At 28.8% G+C, this 12954-nt stretch overlaps 3 protein-coding genes across 3 annotated transcripts in view; all 3 read right to left on the reverse strand.

Annotated features, from left to right (window-relative positions):
• Positions 1–7227, reverse strand: part of rudimentary (carbamoyl-phosphate synthetase 2, aspartate transcarbamylase, and dihydroorotase rudimentary) — a 36650-nt gene extending 29423 nt beyond the window's left edge. The window contains exons 1-4 of the mRNA XM_018549125.1: positions 7107–7227; positions 4667–4805; positions 3285–3564; positions 1980–2290 (exon numbers count right to left, since the gene is read on the reverse strand). Of these exons, the coding sequence (XP_018404627.1) occupies positions 1980–2290; positions 3285–3564; positions 4667–4805; positions 7107–7227 (851 nt within the window). The remainder of the gene's footprint in view (positions 1–1979; positions 2291–3284; positions 3565–4666; positions 4806–7106) is intronic.
• A 964-nt stretch (positions 7228–8191) lies between these two features.
• LOC108781214 (pyridoxine/pyridoxamine 5'-phosphate oxidase) lies at positions 8192–10647 on the reverse strand. The gene is made up of 6 exons (XM_018549131.1): positions 10545–10647; positions 9495–9709; positions 9325–9424; positions 8842–8916; positions 8428–8630; positions 8192–8324 (listed from the first exon to the last, which is right to left on the reverse strand). The coding sequence occupies exons 1-6, from the start codon at positions 10545–10547 to the stop codon at positions 8192–8194; spliced, it is 729 nt and encodes a 242-aa protein (XP_018404633.1). The 5' UTR covers positions 10548–10647.
• Positions 10648–11469: 822 nt separating this feature from the next.
• Positions 11470–12954, reverse strand: part of LOC108781212 (atrial natriuretic peptide-converting enzyme) — a 28144-nt gene continuing 26659 nt past the window's right edge. Inside the window, exons 10-12 of the mRNA XM_018549130.1 lie at positions 12518–12762; positions 12164–12282; positions 11470–11979 (exon numbers count right to left, since the gene is read on the reverse strand). Coding sequence (XP_018404632.1) covers positions 11806–11979; positions 12164–12282; positions 12518–12762 — 538 coding nt within the window. The 3' untranslated portion in view covers positions 11470–11805. The remainder of the gene's footprint in view (positions 11980–12163; positions 12283–12517; positions 12763–12954) is intronic.

Here is a 12954-nt window from a genome sequence, read left to right on the forward strand (position 1 = left end):
ACTATTATATTTCATATTACATAAGGAGAAGTTTATTTCCGCCACGGTTCACTTTTGGCGTTTGAAATGAAAGTTCATGTTACCCAAAATTTTTTTTTTGGAATATGTCCAGAATCACTCCAGGATTAAATATCTATAGTCAGTTTTTCGAACTCAACGGCCCTTTTTTTATCTAGAGCAAAAAAACTGATTTTTGGGGGTATTTTTATGAAAAAATTTTTATTATTATTCTTTAGTTCGTAATACATGAAATTATAATGAATTTTTCTACAAATATAGTACTTCAATGTTACATCAATTGAATAATATCTTATTACTAACAAATTGCCATTGTGAAAAAATTACAATTACAATTGAACGGAAATGAATTAATTATGAACTGAAACCTTTTTTTACAAGTGAAGACTCTGGAGAGTATTGTGAAATCAGTGGCCGGCGACTCGCATTTTTTTCAGAGCAAAGTGTGGAATCACTTCACTATGACTTCGAACAAACGTGGAAGCGACACAAAATAGCGGAGGTGAACAGTCGATTCGGTGAACGGCTGTGGAGAGCAATGTGCGAATACAACAGTCTTCACTTGTAAAAAAAGGTTTCAGTTCATAATTAATTCATTTCAGTTCAATTGTAATTGTGATTTTTTCACAATGGCAATTTGTTAGTAATAAGATATTATTCAATTGATGTAACATTAGTTACTATATTTGTAGAAAAATTCATTATAATTTCATGTATCACGAACTAAAGAATAATAATAAAGATTTTTTCATAAAAATACCCCCAAAAATCAGTTTTTTTGCTCAAGATAAAAAAAGGGCCGTTGAGTTCGAAAAACTGACTATAGATATTTAATCCTGGAGTGATTCTGGACATATTCCAAAAAAAAAAAATTTTGGGTAACATGAACTTTCATTTCAAACGTCAAAAGTGAACCGTGACGCATGACAGAACAATAATTTGTTGAACGGTATGAAAACGAGTAGAATAGAGATAAGAAACATGTGGGACAAAAAGTGTGGTTTATCAGTTTTTCGAGCTATGTAAGAACAGTATGTTAACACATTTATAATATATGGTAATTAAGGGGAACACCAGGGTGACAGCCGAAAAAAAGGCTCTTTTTGTGAATTTTTTTTTGAAAACTGATAGCTTGTATGAATTATTGTTTTTATATATGTGAAGAACATACATTTATGAAATTATTTAAAAAAATTCATTGAATAATATTAATATTTGTGTGTAGCTTCAGTAATCATTGATGTGCACCTCGTCTGAAAAAACATGGGTGCATGAGCGCTCATGCTACGTCTGAATGGGAGCTCTAAAATAAATTTTTTTAATTTTATTTTAAAGTATATGAGTATAGTTTCAGTTGCACGTACGGATTTTTTAATAAAATAATTTTAGACAAAATGGCGCTGTTTAAAAAAAAAAGGTCACGATTTTGCGACAAAAAATCGTTACCTTTTTAATTGTTTTTTTAAAAACTAATAATCTGATTGAAAAGTTCGTACGTGCAACTCAAAACAATTTCGTGGTAAACATTCTGTCCAAAATTCAAGTCATTCGGATAAAAATTTATCGAGATATGTGAGCGCCCAGTTACTAAAACGTGGTTACGAGAAAAACACGTTTAAAGTTTTACAACCGATTAGTTTATATAAAACGATAAAAATTCATAACAAACCAAGTGCGTCCAATCCGAGTGCGTATGAAGTGTTCATGACTGAAGCATACAGGCAACAAAAGAATACCGGTAAAACTGCCTACAAGCAGATCAAGGGGACTGCTGAATGTCCTAGCGGCATCTGACCACGTTCTACTCTATCATATTTACTATTGTTCCGTTAGGAATTTCAACATAATATTATAGGAACATATTTTTAAGACTCCAAGCATTACAAAAATGCAAAAAAAAATCGATTTTTTCTACTCGTCACCTTGGTGTTCCCCCTTAAGGTAATTTATATGGTACGTACTGCATTTTATATGTAACACAGCCAGCGGCTATAGATAACAGTTGATGCCCAAGACATATACCAAAGATAGGTCTTTTTTGTTTAAATACTTCTCGAATATTTTCTATGATTACTTGGCACATGCTAGGATCACCCGGGCCATTGCTGAGAAATAAGCCATCATATTTCGTAGTTTTAAAATCGTAATTCCATGGCACAATATCAACGCGAGCACCACGTTTTAACAGACATCTCAGTTGATTGTATTTTAACCCACAGTCAACTACGCATATACGAGGATATCCATCTGGATTATACGTTTTTGGGATTGACTGAAAAAATTTACATACGTATACACAGAAAAAATTTTCTGAGTAAACTAGAAGATTCTAATCATATCAATCAGAGTTCTGATTATTTCAATTAGAATTATAACAGATTCAACAGAAATTTCTGATTTGTTTATTTTCAACTATTATAGAATTTCAATTAATGCAACTAGATTGTTTTTCTAGTGTATTTATATAAAATTTTTTTGTTATAAAATATTGTTTTTTAAAAAGAGATTTTATAAGTTATGAATCGCACTCATAAATATTATATTTTACCAATGTTTTTATAAAAAATTTAAAAAAAAATTATACGAATTAAGCATATAACAGATATTCTTTCTCTTTTGTTTTTTTCCTATAAGCTTTTTAGTTCCAAAATTAAGAAATATTTAAAAAAATAAAAGTTTTCTTACACACAATCAAATTATACATAAAAAAAGAATTTCACTTCTTTGCAGTAAATCATCGTACGAATATTTTTCAAAAAGCATTCTAAAGCCTACTTTACAATACGTTTATATTAAATTTTGTTTGATGATGTTTCATCAAATTGTAGTACTTCAAAGTAGGACAAAAATATTGCAAAAAATGTAATTTTCAATTATATGCAACTTAGAAATATAATTTTGTACAAAAAATGTAAATGCAGGTTTAATGTCCTCTCTTTAAACACGCCGAAAACTTCTTTGCAATTTCTTTCACTGAGATATTTAACTTTTATAAAATGCGACAAAAATATTAGTAACATAATATTTATGAATGCAACTGTATCAAGTAGTAATAGCTTTATATAAGAGAATACTAACGTATTTATACTAATATTTATATTAATATATTTCTATCATATATCCCAGTTATCTGTAATGATATAATATTTCGAAAAATTAAATAAAATTGAAGCATTACGTAAGATTCTCGTATAAAATATACTTATGAAAAAAGAAATATCACTTTATTATAAAATACACTTGTGAAAAGAAACACATTATTTTACCTGTGAAACTTCCTTAACAAGATTTCTCTTGTTAGGATCTTCTATTGGAGGCATTATTGGTAAAGTATGTGATGGTTGACCGGAAACTATCCTGCCTAATATAGTACCTTTTTCCGTAATAACTTTTGTCAATGCTCGTGTGTCAATCTTACATATACCAGGTACATTTTGTTCTTTCATCCAATTAGACAGCGTCTTAGTTTGTCGCCAGTGGCTGGGCTTCTCGCAAATTTCACCAACCACGAGTCCAGCAGCCCATATACGATGGGATTCAAACCAGCTGCATAAAAATTAATATATTTTAAAATATTTGTGATAAGGCTCAATATGTTTTAAACAATTAATATAAAGAGATAAGAGCAATGAGCCAATAATTTCGTTAAAATCTTTAAATTAATCTAATATATTGCGAAGAATATCACATAATTATGGCGTTTCATCCCAGCTTCTACTACTAGACTCATCAGTAAGGCATTGTAGTGGAAGCCTACCTTAAGCGACGTCTACAATGAAATTTAAAGGCGTAAAATTCAAGCTTTAAGCTTTAAACTGTAAGAAATTGACCAATCACAGTCGAATGTGTGGAAAATGATCAACTATGATTGATCAATTTTTACGGCTTAAAGCTTAAAGCTTAAATTTTACGCCTTTAAAGTCTCATTGTAGACGTCGCTTTATACGCCTGAGAGAGTTATTTAGTTGAGATTCTATATAAAGAGATATACGCGTATCAAAGCACTTACGTATAAAGTAGGTTTCCACTACAATGCCTTACTGATGAGTCCGGTAGTGGAAGCTGGGATGAAACGCCATAATTATATGATATTCTTCGCAATATATTAGATTAATTTAAAGATTTTAATGAAATTATTGGCTCATTTCCCTTATCTCTTTATATTAATATATTTTAGCCATCAATAATAATATTTCCAATACATTTACATAGTTGTATTGTTTTTTAATTTATAAACATTCTGCAGAAAATCTATAAAAGTTTTCTGTAGAAATATTTTATAAGATACACACACACACACACATACTTGACGTGAAATTTACTGTTGAACTAAAAGATTTTAAAATATAACTGAAAGAACATTCGTGAGAAAGAATATTTTTAAGAAAAGGTAAATTGATATTTTAGTAAAACAAATATATTTTACTTATTATCGTATTATACTATTATTTTATCTATTATTTTATATTATATTATTTTATATAATATTTATTATTTTACTGATTATTTTTGAAAACTTAAAATATAGTCACACATGGAAAAAGCACACATTAATTCGGTCAATTGGTACGTAGTACACAAAGATTAATATTGTCATTGAGTGAAGTCGTTAATAGGCGCTGAGTTAAATCTGATTGCGATCACTTACTATGGTATGCTGTATTCGTCCTTTTCGTCACCGAAGACGCCATAATTTCCTATGAGTGGGTATGTAAGCACTAGAATCTGAGCGTGATAAGAAGGATCCGTGAGTGATTCCGAATAACCAATCATACCAGTCTGAAAAACTGTAAATAAATAATAATCTTTATATTTTTACATGCATTAAATGCATATGCATTATTTGTACGGCTTATGGTAAAATACATATAAATAAAACAAATATTGCACGATTAATTAAAAATTTTTATAAAATAATAATATATTAATAAATATATAAATATAAATTATATTGCGTAATCTCTCCAAACAAATAGCTTAATTTAAAATTGATATTATAGAACATTTTAAGTAGCAAGGATATTTATTATGTGAACGTCAAAATATTTTACTGTTTGCATCTTATTAATAAAAATTAAATATATATTGTTATTAATTTAAAAATTGAATATTGTTAATCTTGCACAAACAGTTTGTTATATCACGAATTCCGAATTTTCAATCAGATTTTAACTATTTATGTTGTTACCATATTACATATATATAAAATAAATTATTAAACGTTAACAAAATGTAAATGGTTGAAAATAATAACTATATTTAAAATCTATATATTATTTTTCTAGAATTAATAATTTAATAATAGCATTGATGGATTATATTGGCAGTAGATTGCAACATATTAGTAAGAGATCAATCTTTGCTCGATCTTCTGATTGAAATTTAATCTTATATAAGATATGTTAATTTTCTATGTCTTTGTAAAGCAGTAACACGTGTATGAACTTGAAAATTTTCCGCGCAATATAATTCGACGTGAGGACATATAAGTGAGAATTTATTGTAAATGTATGTGTATGTACGAGTATGTATTGTATAATACATGAACTTCACACAGCAAGTTTACATCAATTCAAAAGAATATCTTTCGATATTTCGTTACATGACACATAATCTCAAGTCACGTATTCATTAACGTACATCAAATTAACTCATAATCTACATTAAAATTATGAAATATGTTAAACTTGTTTTAAGAGAGCATGTTCACACACTCCTTTCTTTTATCTGCTTCTCTATTTATAATTTATATTTAAATAAATATATTTACACTAAAAATTTTAATAAAGTATTAAATAAATTTTAATAAAGTAAAATTTTAATAAAGTACTAACTAAGTACGTATCTTGTAATTTAAGACTAGCGAAATTGGATCGACAATGTCTATCATCTTACCATCCCCAAGTTGCATTTGCAACGTAATCATTTAAACGGTTATCACCGGTAGCCGGTTGAAAGTAACAACGAATACAAACCACAGTAATACACTGCTTAAGTTTTAAATAAATAAAAAAAATGTTTAAAATTATAATAGATAATTATAAAATAAAAAAACAATCTCTCTCTCTCTGTCTCATAACAAAGACATGTATGATATATTTTTTTTAACTTTCAAAAAATTTAAACAATATGTAAAATAATCTAAAGAATTGTGTATGGCAATATTTCCCATTTAATATCACAATTTTTTTATTCAACATCTTTTGTTAAGCATATAAAAATTATATTTTAATATATTTGTAATTTATCAGACATAATGCGTTTTTATATATAAAACGCTTAAAGACATCATATTATTTTTATCATATATATTAAATAAAACAACAATCTCGCAAATCTATATTAATTATGTAATTTTTTTCTTAAAAGAATTATTAAAATTTTTATTTTAGTTTCAAACTTTTAAAGTTTTTAAACGTGTGTAATAAAACAAATAAAAAAAATTAATATTTTTTTTATCAAGAAAATAAGTCAAGAAGAAGAAAGAAAACATTTTAATAAAAATAAAAAAAAAATGAATTAAGAAAGGAAAAACATTTCATATTGACGTCCTTCTTACAATTAGTCATAGCGAATTGAGATATTACGTTTTAAAGGTCAATGTCTACTCTCTAATAGAAAATATGTTTTTAAAAATATTCTATTATATACTAGAAATGAATATATTTTCATATATATCTATAGAGACTTTTAAATGATAAGAAACAATTTAGCAATCTTCCATGCACAAATGATTACTTAATGGACAAACGTTGTATCAATTTAGAAATTATACCATTTAAGCGCAACTTAAGCATACAATGACGCTGCATTGTAAATATATCTCCGATAAATAATACGCGCGAAAATATATTATATTTTCTTATCATGTGCGTGCGCGGTCTATACAAAATAACTAAATGTTATTTGTAATATGTATAAAACATCGATCTATATGATGCAAATCAAATAGTGTATCCCGTCTCATAATATTTTCATGTATGATGCTTTCCAGTTAAAAGAAGTTGGTCTGAAGAACAGAATGACATGCCCTCATGCAGCTTCGATTCGTAACAGACACACGTGTTCACATTTATGCATGGACTCACCAATTTCACCATCGATGGATGCATCGGCACCGAAGCGTTTTCCTAAGAAAACACTACCATCTTCTAAAAGAAGATAACTATCGGTCACGTCATTTGACCAGGTAGATACGTTGCTGGACATTTTGAATTTTAATTAGATTTTTTCCACGCACGTGCTGCCGATACACTGCGTGCGTGTGGGCCGACACTGCCGACAGCACGTTTTTAGACCATCGAGAGTTAAGTCTTCTTGAACTGAAGCGATACATGCGCTGTTAATGTATTAGTAAATGCGCGTTGTACGACCAATTGGCGAGCAACGTTCCCGCTTTGCTGCGTATAAGCTGCCACGCAGGTCATGTGGAGGGAGAGGTGAGGATCGTTGCCACATCATTGGACGTTTGAATGGTTGAGTATCGAACGCTCTATGTGCCGTTACATTGGCGGGAAGATTTCATTAGGTAATATTTCAAATCGGTTTTTAAATTCTTGCTAATTCGTTTTAATTTGTAATTTTAGCTTAAAAGTTTGTAAACAATTACGGAAAGTAATTAATTTGTTTAATGTAATGAAATATCTTTATGCACATTCAAAATATTAAGCAATGAGAAATATATTACATTAAATATATATTATATTAAGTATATATGTATGTAAAAATACACATTTTACCGAGAAAAAGACAATCACGTAACAAAAATAAATATATTAAAAAATTATTTAAGATACTTGAAAGATTATAGAAATATCATTGTTAATATTTAATATAATTAATATTCAACCTTCTATATATCACACATTTTTAAAATTATTTTTACAAATATCATATTTTTATATATGTATACATCTACATATATATATATATATATACATATTTATAAAAATAAAAGCTATTAATGTTTCGATAAAAGTTACTTATAATATTATACAAATAGTGAAAATCCAATCTGAAAATTATAAATACAATTATACATATACAAACTATCTATAATAACTCATATTTTATAAGTATACCAAATCAGTCTAATTTATAAATAATCTTTAATAGATATAAAATAATTTGAGAGAACACATAATACGAGCGCATATTACATATGCCATACAAATTATGCTGCTATTCTTTGATATTCCCAATAATTTTTGTTTATTTCATTTTTTTTATAATGTATTCGATCGCCGATAAGTTGGTCCCGTGCGTAATAAAATTCCATCATTTCAGATGACAGTTTATACGATACGCTGAAAACATAAAAAACACTGTCCTAATTTTATCAATGATAAATATATTGCTTTTAAGCAGCCAGATTTTATGTTCGTAACAAGTTATTCAGTTAAAACTTACACATGATCCGGCATTGTAAGATCATCTCCCTTATACTGCACGTGTGCTAATATCTCATTATACCGGTGATTCAAATCGTCCCAGTCAGCCGGTTGATCCTGATGACATAGGTGGGCTCGGATTTTGCAGTACAACGGCTCTCTCTCATATATAAGTTGACAAGCCGGTCTTTCCAGTTTTTTCATCCATCCCTCTATCCTCACCTAAATCATTATTTGTTGAATTTTAAGCACTTTCTATTTTAACAAACCGTTAGATGTATTTCTTATATACTTTGTGTGTGTCAAAAATATTTTTACTCTGTATTTTCACTTATTAGGAAAAGTATAGAAATTATCAAATCTTTAAATATACAAACATATTGAATAAATAAAAAAATTTAATTAATAAATTACTCCAAAGCTAAATATTTGCCTGTCGCGTGATATGATGTTGTTTATCATTCTGATAGTCCCACAAAAAACACATAGCAGCATATGAATTGCAATTCTGTAAACAAAGAAAATAAAAGTAAAATCTTCATTACTCGAAAAATACTGAAGCAGTAATTAAAAATTATTAAAACGAATTAAATTGTTTTAGTATTAATGGATGTCGCTCCGCTTTTCCACTTTCTTTCTTCTTAACTTGGTATAATATTTTTATGTAGAAAATTATTTTTATTTTAGAAAATATTTTTTGAAATTATTATTTAAATAAATATTTTTGTATTAAACATTTACTAAAATTTATATTTATTTAAAACGCTACAGAAACAATTTGCTTACAGAAACTTTTAGAATACAATGATAACAATATTAAATTTCTTTTTAAAACATTTATTTTTAAATTACTTTTTTTTTCTAATAAATACAATTTAAGATTTTAAGATAATTATATTATAAGATTGATATTTACCATGTCTTTGACTTTTTGACTGCGCGCGTCTGTCATGATAACAAAACCGTCATCATCAAATTCTCGTAAGATTAAATTTCTCGAGCTGACTTTGGAATTTCTGAGACACAGAGAGAGAGAAGTTTACATTTTTCTATTAGATACAGTATGTTTCTAAGATATATACTTACGGTGAGACAGTTGCTAAACAACAGGCATTTACCAATCCAAATTGGAATTTTATCGCTTCATCGCGCCATATTCTAAAAAGATCGACGGGATTGTCAAGAGGATCGATTCGTGCAAGACCCACGACATTATCAGTCATTGCCATTTCCTTTGTAAAATATGTGTGAATTAGTTCAACAAAGCGTTGTAGACGACGAAAAATATTCCTACAAATTTTCTGTTGAAAAAGATTCATTTTAGTAGACAAACTTATTTATTTTCATATAAAAGATAGGCAATTATCTATTTTTAAATAAAACAAACAACTATATTATTTTAAATACATAAGCAGTTTAGATAAGCAATTAATTTTTTATTATAAGAGAATCATTCTTCACACTATTTCTGTTAATAAATAACAAATTAAAAAACAAATCTTCTTTCTATTAAGTATTAACAATATACTTCGTAATGTTAAATAAGTAACTTAAACAATTCAACCAATGGCATATTTTCAATTTTACTTAAAAATTTTAATTAAAGAAATTAATTAAAAACCATTGGAAAAGGATCTCTCTCAAATATCATAAAATACTATATGATATATAGAAACACACACACACACACACGCACACACGCACACACGCTGACATTATGTACACATAAATTGAAATCAACAGTTTATAAACATTTAAATTAAGGACTCGATATTGTAATTACGATTAATTAATCGATGTTGTTATGTCATGTATACAGTATATCTGTGTGAAGCTCTTAAAGAACTCTAGAGGATTAAATAATAACAAACACACCTGTTACTCAGTACTCTATAGGCTTGTTCTTTTTGCCTGCACTGTCTGAACTGGTGCAGATAGTGCAATAAGTTGAAGTGAAATAAACGTAGATCTGTTTCACTTCAACTTATTGCACTCTCTGCACCAGTACAGTAAAAAGAACAGGCCTAATAATACTCATTGTTACGTGATAGTACGCCATGTTTCTCTTGCAAAGAAGTAGCGATGTCTTCCTTGAATTCCAATTACCTATTTAATTAATTATTTGAAAATATTTACCATCAAAGAGACGAATAGATCTTGTGTCACGTTTCCACTGAATTTGCAACGGTCACTACTTCGACAATCACGATGATCACACTACTACTATTTCTTATCGATTCTCTTGGTATTATCTCCTACCTACCATGGTATAAATACAAGGGGTATGCTCATGCGCATGACCAATCAGATTTCTGTTCTTGATTACGTCACAACGAGTGGCAATTTTAAAAATACGAGCAACGTATCATCAAAATGTTAGAACATATCCTACCTATACAAACGAAAATGTCAAATTAACTGAAATTATTAATTAAATACGACAGTATATAATTTTTATAACAAGAATTGTACAACTTACCACTTTGAACATTTACACTATCTTTTCCGCACGCTATTACGCCACGTGCACTACGCCATGGACGCCATGATAAATTACGATCGATAACCACCGATTGCACACGAATCAGAACCGACCAATCAACGCGTACCCGAATATGACGTAGGCAAGCATGCGCAAGCTGAACGAGTTTTAGAAAATTGATGAGCATCCCTTATATTTCTACCATGCTACCTACTATTTGTACGCTTCTGCGCAAAATACACTTCGACCGCTTCGACGAAAGTGCCAATACGTTATATAATTCGATTATCATAAAATTAAATTCTCTGTTGATATAAATAAATTGAGAATTTTATTCAATTTTTTTTTTTGAGTGAATATCTTTTTACAGCATCAAGAGGATTGAGGAAAAAAATGTTATTTAAACATTACAAATTACTATTTTAAGAAACTTTAATAAGTAAACGATCTTACAAACATGTATTCGTAAACACTGAAATATATAATGATATAAACCTAGAAGATAACGTACAAAGCAAGTATGTATATGCATGATAGAATAAATGTAAAGAGAAAAATAAGTTAAAAAATTATGCCACGGTAACAGATTTTTTATATCTTAGACATAAAGAAAGACATTAAATATTTACAAGAATGCGATTGCACGCTTCGCTGATTATTAACGGAACATATCGAACCTGATAAAACTATATATATTGATAACAGCAACATGTATTTGTGCAAGGCGGACGCGATTGAGTAGTAACAATCATTACTCATAATAGTTTATAAATTTCTATCACAATTTCGATATCAGTCCCTTATTTTAATGCAATAGTCATTTCTATCCATTTTCAGGATCTGTCGTGTGTGCGTCAAGCATGCGTCTTGTTCGTAGTACAACATTTATCAGATATTAACTCTGAAATAGATTTCTTAACTAATGGTAGCTTTGATCCAATCGATATGAGACGAAATTTTATCGTACAATCGAGGTCTCTCGATGCCATCCTTCGAGCAAGCTATCCTCCAACTACCGATACCCGTCAGCACCCATTTTCGACTATCTGCTTGAAGACACAGCATTGAACTGCCGGCGACCTCTTCTTCCTGTTAAAATAATAAAGTATTACTTCATTGAATTAATCAATTTCGTTCATTGTTTAGAATTTATTTGTATCTTGAAAAACAATGAAATAAATTTTATCTAAAAGTAGAAGAATAAAATCAACAGAAAGTGCTTTAATAGAATAAAAGGTAATAAAAAAGCTCATGATGAAACGTTTTAGCTTACGTTGCAATCATCAGTGGAATATGCTTGCTCGGTACAAACACTGTTCACCGATGGAATGCTAATATTCTCGCATTTTTCCATTGCACTGTGTTTGAGTTGTACTCTTTGCAATACATCGCCTATCAGGAAAGAGAGAAAGATATATTATATATATTAATATATATTTTTTTATATAAATATTTTATTAATTGAAAATATAATATGTTTCAAGTACAGTAATGTAATATTAAGTGAACCTTTTAATTAAAATTATTTTCAATAGCTCTTCAAAAGTTCATAAAAAATATTCCGATTTTTAAAAATAGACTTCCTAAATTGTGAAAAGCAATTAAAGATCAATGATTGTGTACATACGATTTCTCGCCCAGCCAAGAGTGTTGCATTGCGATGTGTTACTCGGTGGATCCTCGCTGGAGGGCAGACAAACCGGTCTCACGAAGTCCGAAAAGGTCGTCACCGGTCTATCCAACTTTACCAGAACGGTCGTGCCCTCCACCGGTGATTTGATCATACCGACAATTCTGCGTTCTTGTTCCCAAGGTGATGTGCTTGAAAGTCGTATGACACCAAGTCGGGCCGACCATTCTGCTTTCGGTTGCCTATAAAAAGTGAACACCATTAAAATTAAGAACATACAGAATTTATTTATAATGAAATACATTAAAATTGATAATTACATTGTTTACTTTACAATTTTACAATTATGATATTTACAATTTGATTAAAAATGAACAAATCGTCAAACGGTTGAATCTACTATATGTAATTTTTATTAAGATAATTAAAATTTT

Source organism: Cyphomyrmex costatus, unplaced genomic scaffold (genome assembly GCF_001594065.2).
Source record: "Cyphomyrmex costatus isolate MS0001 unplaced genomic scaffold, Ccosl1.0 scaffold797, whole genome shotgun sequence".
NCBI classification, from domain to species: domain Eukaryota; kingdom Metazoa; phylum Arthropoda; class Insecta; order Hymenoptera; family Formicidae; genus Cyphomyrmex; species Cyphomyrmex costatus.

What these genes read in the sequence shown, in the direction of transcription:
- LOC108781214 (XM_018549131.1), bottom strand. An exon ending in GTCAAAAAGTCAAAGACATG is followed by an intron (nt 8,917 to 9,324) that starts GTAAATATCAAT and finishes CTTTGTTTACAG; the next exon opens with AATTGCAATTCATATGCTGC. An exon ending in CTTACAATGCCGGATCATGT is followed by an intron (nt 8,325 to 8,427) that starts GTAAGTTTTAAC and finishes TTATGTTTTCAG; the next exon opens with CGTATCGTATAAACTGTCAT.